Below are 16,544 nucleotides of genomic sequence, written 5' to 3'. Positions count from 1 at the left end.
TATGACGCGTATGCACGTCGTTCACAGCTAAAACAAGAAAAATGGCGAATCGACGATATTCCGATTATTATAATCGACTGTAGTCGACTATAACTCCAAGGTTATAACACAAGGTTATAACAATATCATGCGGTTAGTAGGTTGACGGTTTCGTTCGAAATATTAATTTAGCGGCTGATGATGCAACGAGCGATGCAACAGTGATTCCAGAAAACGGACCGCGAGGCTTTCAATTCGCGCGAAACGCGTCCGCAATCTAGTCTAGACATCGCAACCTCCTCGTCACTTTTCCGAAGAAAAGTTCGGTTTATGCTCGGTGCTTTCCTAGTCCGAAGTGAACGCGTGGTTGAGTTTAGGCCGACAGACCTGCCGTTGGATATTTCGATGGTTCTCTGCTGATTATGCGGTGCAATGTGAACGGGTTGCATCGCGGAACACGGTGAACAAAGATAAATCTTGAGGTTATTTATTTTTAACATTCCTTAGGATCAGTCGCTTATGGTTCAAGAAAATTTGTATCTGAGATCGTTTAATCGACCATCAAAATTTTATTAGTGCACCGAATAGCTTTTCGCCTAATCATGGTCACGCGTCGACGCGAAAATCAGCGAATTAGTTGTCCGTCGAAACAAGACTGCGGAAAGTAATCTTCCGGAATTTCAATCTCATTCCGCTTTCCTACGACGCTCATTTATCCTCCGTTCGTGTTATCTGCTCGATCAAGTGCAATTTTAGAATAGTTATCTGAACAAACCGCCGACTAAGAGAACAAGAGCCCTTTGTTTTCCTCGAATTGCAGTTGAATTCGTCGATTCATGGCTGCCACTGGAATTATTACACGATTGCGTCATAGGCTTCATTCAAGTTCATTTTGATTATGGTTATTGAACCGAGTGGATTGTTATCGTGACTGCTTTCGAGCGTATACTCTTCAACCTACAAGTACGTATTATCTGAGAAACAAACCAGTTCGCCGTGGTTACTTTCGATTGTGTTTCACGAATTTACACGAAAATATGGTCGCGTTCCGAACGAACTTTTCTAATCGCGTTGAAAATTTTAATATTGTAGAGAGTAGGAAAATCGTGAAAATTTTACTCTAAGACAATTTATACACGTATTAAATATGCTGCATCAATCGCTTAAGGAGAAAATAAATCTTCACTGAATCATTGCTGCGATTTTGCACGCCATTGCATCCCCTAAATCTGCACCCAAGTCATCCTAGTAAATACAATAATTTCTCCCTAATTCGCGGTCAGATTGCGCACAAAAATGGACAATTTGGGAAGCGGAGACACGATTATTTTTTTTATTTCTTTCATAATCAAATATCCTTGTGGCTCGATTTCATAGTTACCGATTGTCGACAACTATAAAAGCGAGGCACCAATAATCGTGTCTCCTCTTCACAAATTGTCCACTTCTGTGCGCGATCTGATCGCGAATTAAGGAGAAATTATTGTGTCCAGAGCTGCGAACAGTTTTCGAGCGTGTTTAGAAACATAAATGCTCGCTTAGTACTGGCAGGGGTGCGCGGCAGTATTGGATATGATGCAGTGAATCATGGTCATGAGGTTGATGATCATGTAACTGCATATCACGAGCCCTAGTAACAACACAGTTCACCGCGCTATATTTGTACGCACGGTAGACTGTAACCAGAAAACAACTCTTCTTATAGTTGTGTCTATATTTTGATCGTGCGCTTCTTATTGTTAGCACCCCCTTCGAGAACACGACCGCGCATCAGTAACTCTAAATAATCTGGCCTAATTAATATGTAAATGTTTGTAGCGCTCAAGGCTTTTAGCGAGCTTCGTTATCTTTCGTTTCACCTAGAAACTTCGATGCATTTTCGAAATGTATAGGAACACGTACACTACATATGAGCCGTTTATTTTGAAAGTGGCATAAGTCATTTTGTTTTTAAGTCGGTTTGCGTTTTAACACGTTTAAAAATATGGATGCTAACTTTCGAGAAGATTTACTTGTATTTGTTATCTCAGGATACTGATATTTTTCTCAGTATAAATAATTTCGTATAAACATTAAAAAATCACCACTTTTCATTACGATAAAGTGACTTAAGCCACTTTCAAAATAAATAGTTTAGAAAAATGACTGACATATATTAATTTTGTCCGACGTATTTTACTGAAGTGATGTTTTGAAAGGACAGTGATTTACTCAAATTGTTGAATAAATTACATATATAATAATAATTTATACCATGAACATATTTAATATAAAGGTTTGATTTAAGTATTTTTTATTTTAATATTCATAAAATACAAAAATAATTAGTACATTTTGAAACATAAGTATAAGTAATTTATATGAAAATACATCGGTTCAATTTAATTTTCGTCATCGATAGGAGTGATTAAGTCTTCGGAAATCGTGTTTTGTTTCAAATTTTTTTAAATAACTGTGGTATATTGGGGGTATATAATTAAGCAAGTCCATCGTGTCTTTGTATTTTGCTGAAGAAACAGGACGAGATCCAACGTATAACGGATCCATTTCTATTTGTGAACAACGCCTAGGTCTTCCTCTTTTTGGTGACAAATCCAAAGTTAGAAATTCATCTTTTTCATCTAAAGTTAGTTTATAAAACATTTTATAGCCATCTGCTGGCGGGTCTGGAGGTAGCCGCCACATCACTATAATATAATTTACAAAACTGCACTATTCTCTTTCGCACTTATAAAAATAAGTCCAGTGATCACAACTTTTTTAAAAGTACTGAAAATAATTCAAAACAATACTTCACACACACTTATCACACGTTTCGATTTCCTTTACACTAAGCCGCGCAATTAATTTCCTGAGTACAGCGACTTACGCCACTTTCAATATAAACATGTTTGTTATACCGTTAATTAGCAAAACTTCTCTCGAACAAATGTCAATAGTTCTCAACTTATTGATTGCAAACTTTTTTAAAATGAAAAGATACCGTTCAATTGTAATTAGTGTTACCATCAACTCGACTTTTTTGAAAAAGTGACTTATGCTACTTTCAAAATAAACGGCTCATATATGTATGTATGTACTTCTCCGATTAGCTTAATAATTTGCTTCTGGAAATTTTGGACGGTATTCGCGCAGTGTAAGCGCTGTGATTCTAACCAATTCGTGTAATACGAGGAGACTATAATTGATATTAACACGGGATATGGTGCAATAAACATATACAATGTATAATGAAGTCGACAGAATTCTAAGAATCTAAGACAGAAATCTAAGAATGATAATAACGAAAGAAAAGTTCAGTGAAGCTTTTGTTGTTTACCATTCGATGATTAAATTTGAACCCTTTGTTTACAATAGAAACGATTTTTAATTATCATTTACATGTTGTTACAACATACTTGTGCTCAATTCTGATGTGCGACTACTATGTATTTAGCAGTGGAACACATAGTCAAATAATTTTTGTGTTTCCTAAAGTCTCCCTGTTCTTTTTGCTGATTTCTCGTAATTATTTCATATCAATGAAACATTTATTGTTTCATACGATTTTGAAAAGTGTATAAATTTCGGTAATTATACTTTATATGCTTGCTTTTCTTCATAATTTGTTTAAATACAACACGTTTGTAAAATATATAATTCAATAAACAATATCAAAGTAAATAGGTGCAAATAATTATAGACTTGAAGTAACTTGCACAGTTTTAGTGATATTTGAACAAAAACTTAAAAAAACGTTACATTTGTATATTTCTATTTTCTATTATTTTTAAATTATTTTCTATTATTTCTAGCATAGAAATATAAATAGAAATATAATAGCTTTGATTTCGTTAAAATTACGTAATGGTACTTTTTCGTAACAAAATACTAAATAATAATACTGTTAAAATCATTAATGTTAATAATAATACTGTTAAAATCATTAAAATGTTAATAATAACATCCACACTACAATTACAGTAGTAGCTTGCATACACTTTTCGCATGGTATTAAAACAGCTAACTGGTGCAACAATAATTTTAGTCGTTTCGTCATCGTCGAGATCGACGGCCGTGTCCGTTCGATTCGCAGCCAAACGTATCCGGAACGGATCTCAAATCGCGAGAAAGAGAAGCGGATTCTCGGTCGTCGGGATGCATCGCGTCGGGAACGGAATTTCACGGGTGTTTCTTGCGACGAGTTTTTCGTTGGCCGGTCGCGTGACGCCAATGGTGCCGAGACGAGGGGCCGCAGGAAGAACCGAAAATAAAGTAGACAGGCGCCGGAGAAACGCGTTTGAATATGCGTGCTCCGCGTCGCCAGCCCTCCGATGTTTGTCCGCGGAGGTCCGACCGGAGGAAATTTTTAGCTCGTACATCCGTGTAGCGACCGTACAAATCCACGGTAATGCAGCCCCCGGAGACAGTTCATGCGGCTGCATTCGTCACTAGATTTTTCCTTCCTCCGTTTTCGCAGGCCAAGAGCGTTGTTCGTCTTAATAATTCTCCGCGCGGCCCAGCCGCCGCGCCCCGCCGCGCACGATGCTTTAAAACGAGAAATCTGGCCGCGAACGAGTCTCAGTTCCGATCATTTTCCATGCTTTTTGTGTTTCTAAATCCTCGAGGATCGTACATTTGGCTATTATTTGTTCATGAAAATTATTTAAACGGAATAACCTGTATACCGAAGTCGACAGTTTCTCTTCTGTCTAGAAGGGTGCCATTTAGCGGTCGATGTTTTCTTTTCTCGTAATAGGCGATGCTCAATAAAAATACATAAATTGTATCATAAATTTCAGAGATTTTGCAGAGAAAGCTGCGTATTTTTATCAGGAAGCGTAAACAAAATAACTCGAATAATTCCGTTTTAATTTTAAGTATTTCAAATTTTTAGAGAGAACAATTCTGTGGAGTTATAATTATCATTAATCCAGCTTATTTTCCATGACTTATCTGCTTTTAAGTTGAAACGTAGTTTTGAGCGGTCAGACGCCCATTTTGAAACACTGTTGAGCGCCGCCGCCGCCGCCGCTCGAGATTGTCGTGTAAATATTTTAGGGAAATGTTTCATAAGGGCCACCCTACTCTCCCACTCGTGGCCACCGAGGAATTTTTCTCTCGCGCGCACGTTTTTCGTGATCAGCCGGCTGGCTGCTCGTTTGATTCGCTCTTGATTGCCTCATCAACCCTTATGTGGGCGGGTTAATTTCTCTGGGAATTGCTTCGGGGATTTAGATGTGCTTTCGTGCGGCGAACCGACTCTATTGTCTTGCTGTCGAAGAGTTACACTGATTTCCTTCGCCGGTTCGTCTTTCGTCTTTCTTTCCTCGAGCGTTCACCGAAATGCAAATGTATAGTCAAAGAAATATCTACTCTTTACGTTATTTATAATTCTGATCACATTGCCGGCACTTCGATTATATTTATATTAGAAATTACGTAAAGATCGCGGTGTATCAAACTCTTCGTACATGTTTATGTTTACCAGAAATGAAAATAATCAATAGACTCTGCGAATTTTATGCATTTATGACAAAATAATAATATGAAATAAAATAATATAAAATAATAATCTTATGAAAAAATAAGATTAGAAGAATTAGAGTTTCAATGCGTTTCTTTCATTCTAATAAAATTGTCACAAAATTATTACTACAAATATTGTTAAAAATATTAAGATGTTACTAATTGGCTCTTGCGTCTTACAACGATTGCAACAAATTTTTATCTTGCATAAAAGTCCGCAGTCTACCTACTGTGCATTTGGACTCGCTTTTTGTTATCCGAAGCACGTAATTTCGTGCACGAGAAAGTCGCGTAAAAAAGGAAATTGGGTATGCAATATCTGCTGAATAAACAACGCTTGCCAAAGTCATTGTGCGTATACATGTAAATATCCATAATGCTCATCCCTGTAATTATTCCTTTAGAGCGGCTTAACATAATTATCCAACGGATAATCATAACCATAGCCGTATTATCCGATCGATACCCTTTGTCATTCCCACGGATCAACGTCTGACGGCGAGCATTGTTATATGTATAATGCACGTAATGCATTATACGCGACAGAAAATAGTGGTTAATATGACTGATTAAAATGTCGATTTCACGTTAAATCTGATACACGAAAGACGGTCGACGATGCAACGAAAGAGGGAAAATCAGAGTTCGAAAATGATTATTATTCATCGATCATTATTTCAGAGAAAATGACAGATAATCGTTTCAGATAACGAATTGCTTGAAATACTGTATTATTTTCATTTTACAAATAATACGAGAAAACTAATTTTATTACGGCTTGCAGACGCATAATTTGTGTTTCCTTTAATATTATAGTTCGACTGGCAACTCAACGATCTCGAACATTACTTCATTAAGTATACATTACTTCAGTTTTATAGAAATAAATTATTCAAATTAATAAATTATTTAAAAAATAGATTACTCCGACTTTATGGAAATTAAATAAATTACTTAAATTTTTTTTATAGGGATGAAATAAATTACTTCAATTTTGTAAAAATTAAATGGATTACTTCAATTATGTAGAAATTAAATAAATTTATTCAATTATATGTCCATTGAAACCATTAAAATTCAACCACAAAGTCGAAGCAATTTAATAGATCGAGCCGAAAACTAGAAAGTTAAAATTTATCATAGCGAATGATATTAGAACTCTTCAGCATCCGAAATATCCTAGTCAAATTCAGTTCGTTCGAATATATTACAATCAAAATGAATTTTTAAAATTGGTCAAAAATTAGAGTCACCCACGTATGACCGACGCGGCGCTCGACACGTTAATACCAAAATAGATAATTATTATAATTCAGAAAATCTCTAAAAGCATTTTTGTTTTTCATTTCAAGTACCTCTTTCAATCGTTCCCTCGACCCTCAAATAGGTCGGACCTCGCAAGTGGATCGCTCGCCATTTTTCGGACCGAGTCCTAAATTTTTCCCAGATATACGGCGACGTTATGGCGGCGTCGCTTTCTACACGTGTTTGAGCATGTGTTACGGCTCCCGGTGCTCGTAAAAATCACATGCAGCTAGAATTTTGTAAGGACTTGTTTCGGCGCTAAATGGATAGGTTGCGGCGCACCGTTTACTTCCCCGACACTTTCTTTTTATAGTTGCAACGTAACAACACGCCGTAAACTTTTATGCGAACGTTGTAAATTCTCGACGACTGGAGGTCGCAAAAGTTACGAAAGAATAATGAGAAATATTGTAATATTAGCTCGACTTTTTATTGCTTCGTTTGATTTATTTCTCTTTTATTTTTGCTTCTTTTTATTTTATTTACTTCGAACCCTTATTTATGTAGTGAAAGAAAAAAGTTGTTTGTTTCGGTGTCTCGTAGCGAATAGATACGAACAATAGATTCTATCTAGCTGCATCGAGAATTATTTATGACTCGAGCTAATTATAATGCTTGAATTTGATACGTCGACTGCCGAACGACAACCCCCGAAACTCTTGCAAGTAGTTCAGTCGAGGAAACTGAAAGTAGAAAGTTAAGATTAATCTAAATGATTGCCTTTTTAATCCTACTGCTTGCTAGAAATCCTAATAATATTTAGTTGCTTGAATATTTCGTAATAATAATTATTTGCCTATCAAATGAACTAATTTTTTGTCTTATCTTTTATTTTTGTCTATCGATAGATTTTTATTCAAATAATAAATCGTCGAGTGAAATTAATAACTTCAAATAATTCATACAAAAGTAAAAATTAATTCAAATAAAATAACAGAAAATATCATCGCAACTTCTTAGTGCTTTTAAACGATTTAATTAACTCGAACAAGAATTGATTTCAAAGTGACTTATTTCAATTGCACACAAAATAATGTCATTTTATATTTATTGTCGAATGAAAATAGTAAATCAATTCAAATAAATTATAATTCCTGGTCAAATAAAATATGGCGAATCCTGTTCTATCATGATAATTTAATCGTGATATTATACAACAGTAACATTAATTTTGAGGTATTTTAATTGGCTAAGAATCTGAATAACTTATGAACACTCGGCACGAATGTGACACAATCGCACAGTGAATAAAATTCGTTCGACCAAAGGAACTGAATTATCCGAACAATAAACACATCTACCAAGTCGTCGAAATACCAAAATGTTCTGAGGTTTTAGGGGACTCGGACACCGCTAGGCATTCTGAATTTCGCGCATAGGATCGGTACAAATATAGATAGCCGGTGTTATTTCGGAAAAGTAATTTTTCCCGGCGGGCATAACTTACGTAAGCGAAAGTAACTCAGCGTGCAAAATTGGACGTTTTGCCCTGTGTGCTATTTTTCATTCCCAGGAGACACCTACGATTTTTTTGCCACCGAAGAAACCGAACAGAGCGTCATCGCTACGTAATTCGCTATTGCTACGTTTTAATTTTAGTCGCTCGCGAGATTTCTTTCCATTCACCTTATTTAAACAGGCCGTTCTGACGCGACAGTTGAGAAATTAAGCAAATGTTAGGAATTTTTTGTCAGTGTCAACGAGAGACAGACTGACAGACGATGACCCCATTTTTTTCTGCTCATTATTGTATGCGAGAGGGGCGAAAGACACATTTTTTTATTTATTTACATTTCCCGACTTTGTTGTGAATTATTCTGCCATCGAAATAGTTCATGGGAACATTTATGTCTCGTTGATGTAGAAAATTTCTCGCGAACAATTTATTTGAGAGCTGAAAAAGTTATTGGAAACCATAAGAATATTTCTGTTCGCATCAGTTTGGCTGAAACATACCTATAACTTGAAAAAAATAAGAGAACTATTCACGTTTGAATTTTATTCTTGTCGTAATGAACTCATCAGTAATTAAAATCTAATTGATGAAAGTTCATCAGACATTCCAATCATCTTTAAATTATCAAGAAGAGTTTCCTTTGTCAACTGAAAAATAACTCATTGTAAAAAGAAAATAAAGATGCTATTAGAGCTTGTTAATTTATACCTTTTCATGCGTTTTAAAAATCTGCACATTAAACGGACGCTTAAAAATTTTATTTATTCAAGTTCATCCATCTCTATGATCTCAATGACCGTAAATTAAAATATTCGCTATTAATCATTGTGATAATTATGTACGGAAAACGAGAAAGATCGGCCATACTCTCCGATGAAAGATAATATTAGCAAACAAATTTCAGGTTTGTTTTGTAAAAATATTGTTATTGCAGAAATCTCGTTATTCATCGACCTCGTTTACGTGTGTCCGGCAATTACTATGACACGGATAGACCGATCCGGATGAAACCTTTTACATCTTGTAGAGGATGTTTCTGCAGTGACACCGTTTGCAAAAATTATTTTCTGCGCGATAACTGTGTAAGATAATAAAAACCATCTTACATCGGCACGCTAATATTTCCTCCATTAAAAACTTCTATATTCTACACTATAAAGTAATATACTTTTTAAGAAATGTAGATCGACTTTAAGGTGTTCTGACTACAGACCAAAGAAATTTGTTTATTTATTAAATAGATCGATGATTTTATGCATTTATAACGAAATGGTCAAGCGATGTATGAAATAACAGTTAGATTGAAAGAATTAGTAAAAATGGTAAATATGTGGAAGGAACAGTACATAAAAATAGTAAAATAAAGAGCAAATTAGTAAAAATGAAAAATTTATAGAAGTTTTAATCGATGCAGTATGATAATCAAAATTTTCATCAACATTTCAATGAATGTTCATTAGATTTATTTTTCAAAACGTAGGTGATAGTTTCGGATAATATCATGTTCCGTTGTACAAACCGAATTTTTAAGACAACAATTAGATCAATTTTTTCACGCGTTCTTGATTGAAACAACGTTAAAACGTTATTATCGCGAATGCGGCAATCAAAATTTTGATATCAGTAAAATATATTTCTCAAAGAAATAGCAAATTTTTCAAAATAGAATACTATCTCATCGATTAAAATTCCAGAAATCATTAAATGAGAATTTACGCGCTTTATCGCGTCAAGTTCAATTTGACGAAATTAATCAAAAGCTGTACATAGAAAGCTGATTTTTTGTATTTACGACAGAAATGAGCAGAAGAATATTAAAAGAATATGAGTCCATCAACAGGTTACTTTCTAATTCGTTAAAATTCTCGCAAAAAGAAAACGCGTAATCGTTTTCTTTCTCTTCGTCTCTAAGAAAGAACCGCGGTCTGAGAAGAATTTTTGAAAAAACTCCGCCGAAAATATAAAATCACGGATAAAATAGTTTTCGTACTCGTCGGTCGCCGTAATTTCCCCCCGTTAAACGATGTCCCATTTTATACACACGATCAGTCAGCGGACACCGTTGTAACGATTTCCTACGTCACTGCGTGCGTAGTCACGTGACGACCAGTCGAGTCACTCTTTGGCCCTCAAGGATCGTTCACCACGATTCAGTTTTATCGTGACCCGCGCGCGCGATGTGCCGGAGACGGAGCGCTAGATCCTCTCTGATCCAGACTGTCGCCGCGATCCGGCGTTCCATTTGGGGAAAGTCCCGTGATCCCCTGTCCGCGACGCGATCGCCTATCGCCGATCAATCGTCGATCCTCTAGTGATACATCGGTAATCTATCGGCGACGTTCCATCCAAAGTGTACCGTCCGAACGGGGACAAGAGTGTCTCTTGGAAAGTTTTTACTTTCGACGCGTTCCGTTCCGTTCCGCGAGCGAACCGAGCAAAAGTCTCTACGTCAGCCTTGGTCACCGTTCACGATTCCAATCCGCTCCACATTAAAACCGAGAAACACCGTGAAAGTACGTGAAAGGGCGATTCCGGCGGGACCGATAGTCCCCGATGATTTCCGCTCGCCGTTCGATCGCCGATCGGTGAAACGACGGCGTTGATTAACTATCGTTCTTCCAGTTGCCCGAACGTTGCAAATTATCCGCGATCGCGGTACTTCCAATTGCCCGGTCTTCGTAGATCTCCGGGCCATCATCTCGACCGCCGATCAGTGAAACCGCGACGACGGACGTAATTGTAAATCCTTCTAGCCCGCGGATCGCGAGGTGTTCCCGTGATCTTCGTAGCTCTCGGATTCTCGGTGACAGTGCCTCCTCGCGTTTGCGAGCAGAGTTTATCAAAGTGAATTACGATGGGACCGGGATACAGTGGTCCGTGAACAGTGTCGAATCAACAAGATGTTGAAACACATGAATCGAAGCGGGCGACCTCGAGTCGTCGCCAGGAAGAGGAAAGGTCGTTCGTTGTCCAGAAGCTGGCCCGGCACTCCCCGGCCCTTATCGGTCGTCTCCAACGAGGTAAAGCGACGTCTTTCGTAATTAAGGAAGCTCTTTTATCATCGCTGTCGCGTCTCCGTATCTTCTTAACGGCCGCGGTCGGCTTTTCGATTGCCTGGCTCTTCGGCGACGGGAAAGAGCCAGACACCCGTGCCGAGGCGATTTACATACACCGCGAATATTTCTCGGAACTATTTACACGGAGATCCGCGTCGAGTTACATCTCTCTCTCTCTCTCTCTCTCTCTCTCTCTCTCTCTCTCTCTCTCTCCGTGGCTTGTTAAGAAGTCTGTTTACGCTGCACGAGGTCTGGTGATTCACGGCTGAAATCCCATTTCTCTGTTCGATCGTCTGCTAGTAAGTAGTGCGAGCTTTCTTTCGTATTTTTGGAAAGCCGAATGCAAAATACGACCGCGGTCCGACGTACCGGGTGTCGAGAAATAAAAGGGACCGAGGACTTCAGCGAGTGCTTATGTTAGCAATGAAACATGCAAGCAGTTTTTAACGTTAGATTTACGGATTTACGTCAAAGTGACTGGTTATACTGATTTTTTAATTTTAGTCTGCTAGACGATGGTTGAAAAGTTGCTTTTTTTTTCTTTCAGTTTTTGGTGAAAATCGTGATGAAACTTGTGATTTTTGCGATGTTGAATTTGTTTTAATTCGTAACAACGTGAACGAATTTTGATGAAATGCGTATAAGTTAACGATTTAAATTTTCGTTGTAGGCTCAGATAACAAAGTTAAGAAACAAGGGATTTTTATCTTCTTGTCGTTCGAAGTAATAGCAAAATTTCAAGAAAAAAGCATTTCAGTCATCGTTTAGTAGACCAGTCCCTCTATTATCTAGAAAGAATTCGAGCCATTTATAGTTCAGTTTTAAAATAGTTATCGCGTTTTAAAAGGTATATGAATACTTTTGTGGGCCACTGTATTTAAATGAACGTACAAAATGGTTTAAAGTAACAATAGTAAAAATGTGTATTCGGGCATGTATCGAGATAAAGATTAATAATTATTGAGGTACAAATTATTATAACTAGTAGACTAAACGTGATCAGATTGAAATATTAATCGTTTCTTAAACCCGAGCACACAAAAGATCACACGTTCCTGAAGTTGTCTTATCAAACGCATAAATTATGTGTAGTCATCTATATGACTTTTCTTTCGTAACTACACGTGCATTAATTGTTTTATCTATGTGTAAACGTTGAAATCTATTAAACGTTTTGAATATGACTCATCTTCATAGTTACCGATTGCCAACAACTATAAAAAACGGGCTACAAGGCTCGAATAGAAATAATAAAAAATAAAATAAAAATAATAAATTAAATTAATAAATAAAAATAAAATAAAAATAATAAATGAATAAATAAAAGTAAAATAGAAAAATAAAAAATAAAAATTGTTTATCCAAATTGCGAAATGTAGGAGGTAAGCACATGCTTCTTTCTGTCCTTAATTATTTTAATAAACATTTTTAGTTTCTTTTAATATTTTCACTGTTTCAAATTACGTCTGCCTATTTTTGCCATAAATGGATAATAGATAACTACGACTATAAAGTGTTGCCGACAGCTTAAGTCTATAATGATGCATAATTCTTAATTCTAACAATAACAATGACGAACTTGGACTTACTGAAACTCCGTACGGTATTTATATATAACAATACGTTCGCGAACATTTTTATAATTTCAGCAAAATAAAAACTCGGTCAGAAACCGGTCACTTCGATGAGTGTGACAGTTCTTCCGCCAACACTTTCTCTACCGGAAGTATATTAATCGAATTATTAATTATTCTGCTGTACTAATGTACATAAAAGAAATCTGACGAATCTTTTTCCACATGATGCATAAGAAATGATTGGATAACGTACCTGGAAACGACTCGTTGGTACACGATTGATACAGTCAGTATCACTAAACAATTTATTAAGAGGTTCACAGCTGTCAATAACAAACTTTCGGACGCTATAAAACGATCGGCGTTAGATAACGCGTCGATAGGCATCCGGTAAATAAGATACGACCTTACGACCGCAGGAAGAATCGATTCGGCTCGTTAACGTTCCAAGATATCTGGGACGCGTTCAGCAGAGATCGCGGATGGCGCGTGGACGAACTTAATTAGAAGAAAACTCGCGCGTAATTGTGCGTCGACGGAGAAGGAAAGTTTTCGTTTCGACGGTTATCCGTGGAAATCGATAGCCGATAAAGTAATCCCGCGGTCGTTAAGGTTTATTGAAAACGAAATGGAACGGGTCGGTTTCCGTTCCGTGGTGAAAACCTCGTTGTTATCGCGCGTGCGCGCGCGCGCGTGCATGCGATCGCCCACGCGGAGTCAAGGGCCCACGCAGAGAGCGTGAATATACAGGGTGTCCCACAATTATTTTAACAGCCGAAAATGAGGGGTAGCTGAGCTCATTTGAAGTAACTTTTTCCTTTGCGAAAATGCAATCCGCGGCTTTGTTTACGAGTTATTAACGAAAAACACTGGCCAATGAGAGGTGACGGTGCGAGAGAGAGGGTCCGCGAGAGAGTCCGCAGCACGAGGCTTTGACAGAAGGTCGGGACGGACTCGAGCCGCGATCGAAGTATTGAACAAGTCACAAGGCGAAAACTTTACGGATTTTTTTTACTACATAACAGTGATATTTTTAAGAAAAACGTTGTTCACCTTTACTTTAGAACGTCTGAAGAATATTTACTAATTTTTCGGACCCGAATAATGTGAAGTTTAACCGTGACAGCTGTTTTAATTTTCTGGTGTGCATGACACCTCGTGTGTACCATATGAAATTTTTATGCAAGGTGTACAGTGAAGATTAACGAATGATTTGCAAAGCTGATTTAATAATAAATAAGGGACGTAAAGGATTTGTTTATTAGAGAGATATGAAAAATATTATCAGTAAGAAACTCACCCATTTAGTTGAGGATGCATTTGCTGGCTGAAATTCATGATGTCGAAGGGCACTGACCTTGTACAACGTACAGCTGATCTTTCACTGCACTGTCACTAAACACTGATCAGTTATTTAATCACTGATAATCCGAATCACTTGTGGATATTTAAGAAAGATCACTGAGACTCGTTCGCGGATAATCGTTTATTCGACGCGTTCGTTCGGAAGTCGACGTTTCACTGCCAAAAAATCGAGGCCTCGACCGTGGGCCCTTGTCGTTCGTCTTTCGGCCGTCCGAGGAAATAACACCCGATACTATTTTCTTCGAAGCGCAGGGTACCGCCAAATGAAATAAACAAGATATGCCGAGACGTAAACTGTGTCCGACCCGCTGTCACCCTGCGCTCTTAGAACGTAATTAATGGCCGTGCGAAGAAAATGGTATCGAGTGTCATTTCCTCGGACGGCCGAACGAAGAACAACAAGGACCCACAGTCAAGGCCTGAATTTTTCGGCAGTGAAACGTCGACTTCCGAACGAACGCGTCGAATAAACGATTATCCGCGAACGAGTCTCAGTGATCTTTCTTAAATATCCATAAGTGATTCGGATTATCAGTGATTAAATAACTGATCAGTGTTTGGTGACAGTGCAGTGTAAGTGAACTTCGCAAATAACCATACCAGAGGTTCCACCGACAGTATCCGTCGAATGTTGCGGTCATCGACCTGGGATCAGCTGTTCGTTGTACGAGGTCAGTACGTACGAGTCAGCAAATGCATCCTCAACTAAATGGGTGAGTTTCTTATCGATAATATTTTTCATATTTCTCTAAAAAACATATCCCTTGCGTCCTTTAACACGATTATTATTTATTAAATTAGCTTTGCGAATCATTCGTTGAACTGAGTTCGGACACGGAATTATTTAAATTAAAATATCATTTACGTACTTTGTTAATCTTCACTGTACACCTTGCTTAAAAATTTCATATGTTACACACGAGGTGTCATGCACACCAGAAAATTAAAACGACTGTCACGGTTATACTTCATATTATTTCGAGTCCGAAAAATTAGTAAATATTCTTCAGACGTTCTAAAGTAAAGGTGAACAGCGTTTTTCTTAAAAATATCACTGTTATGTAGTAAAAAAAATCCGTAAAGTTCTCGCCTTGTGACTTGTTCAATACTTCGATCGCGGCTCGAGTCCGTCCCGACCTTCTGTCAAAGCCTCGTGCTGCGGACTCTCTCGCGGACCCTCTCTCTCGCACCGTCACCTCTCATTGGCCAGTGTTTTTCGTTAATAACTCGTAAACAAAGCCGCGGATTGCATTTTCGCAAAGGAAAAAGTTTCTTCAAATGACCTCAGCTACCCCTCATTTTCGGCTGTTAAAATAATTGTGGGACACCCTGTATAACGAGGACGGCCGGAAGATAAAGAGGAAGGAATGCGAGAAGATACGTTGATCGTTTGTTACGGAGGGATCCATTGGCGATCGTCGCGAGAAAGACGAACTCGATGAAATTTTCGCACGGATCTCGCGTTTGCGAACCGTTTGTCGCGATCCTCGCGGTTTACGCTGCCGATCGGCGACCGGATCATCGCCGAGAGCCTGTACGATCATTCGTTAAAATATTCGGGACAACTTTTAACACGGAATAACGTTTTAACGATTGACCAATTTCTTTTTCTTTTTTCTTTTTACGTCGGAAGCCCTTATTTTACTGAACAATGTGTTTACAGTTTATCGCAATAATTACAGTTGTAGCGACGAAAAAGATGGAAATCTTGTGTTTTTTAACAATCAAAGAAAATGTAATCCTGGGTCGTGATTAACTCAGCACGTGATCGTTCATTCCAAATAAATCCAAATAATTAATTTCAAACGTTAGTGTTTCGACGAGTAAGAAAGAGTAAATTAACCCTTTGGGTACATTCGACGAATCCGAATCGCTACAGGAATTAAATATTATTTCAAATAAATATAAAAAAAAACGAAATAAATATTATTTCAATTCCTGTTAATTAAAGAGACAAGAACGTATTCATGTTAAATATTATTTCAACATGAATACGTTCTTGTCTCTTTAATTGCGCCTTGCATGTCACTGAATTTACGAATTCCTGCATCAACAAATCTATTGTTTTCACTGGTTACATGCTACAAGATAGACGAAAGGATTAAACGTGATCCACATGCAATTATTTTTTTAAAATTAAATGTGTGCCCGAGTGGTTAACGATTAATTAAATTGATCAGTTAAAAGCAATCAATCGAAACGATTGAAGAAGCAACGAAACGATTTTCAACTGCTCCTTTGTTTGCGGCAGATGCATAGACAATGTTTATTATAAATCTAGTCTATTATAAATCATTC

At 37.4% G+C, this 16,544-nt stretch overlaps 1 protein-coding gene across 17 annotated transcripts in view; it reads left to right on the top strand.

The window, feature by feature from the left end:
- Nucleotides 1-16,544, top strand: part of LOC117218896 (rap guanine nucleotide exchange factor 2) — a 470,857-nt gene that overhangs the window by 423,135 nt on the left and 31,178 nt on the right. The window contains exon 2 of one of the 17 annotated variants that reach the window (XM_033467629.2): nucleotides 11,002-11,268. The exons of 14 other annotated variants lie outside the window; for them this stretch is intronic. In XM_033467629.2, the coding sequence (XP_033323520.2) occupies nucleotides 11,149-11,268 (120 nt within the window). In that variant the 5' untranslated portion in view covers nucleotides 11,002-11,148. Of the gene's footprint in view, nucleotides 1-10,095; nucleotides 11,269-16,544 lie in introns of those variants that run through there. 2 more of the 17 variants (XM_033467628.2, XM_033467627.2) reach the window with 2 other exon arrangements.

Source organism: Megalopta genalis, unplaced genomic scaffold (assembly GCF_051020955.1).
Source record: "Megalopta genalis isolate 19385.01 unplaced genomic scaffold, iyMegGena1_principal scaffold0020, whole genome shotgun sequence".
Classification (NCBI taxonomy): Eukaryota; Metazoa; Arthropoda; class Insecta; order Hymenoptera; family Halictidae; genus Megalopta; species Megalopta genalis.
The sequence above is the reverse complement of the archived record's forward strand: the minus strand, read 5'-3'. Positions and strand labels throughout refer to the sequence as shown.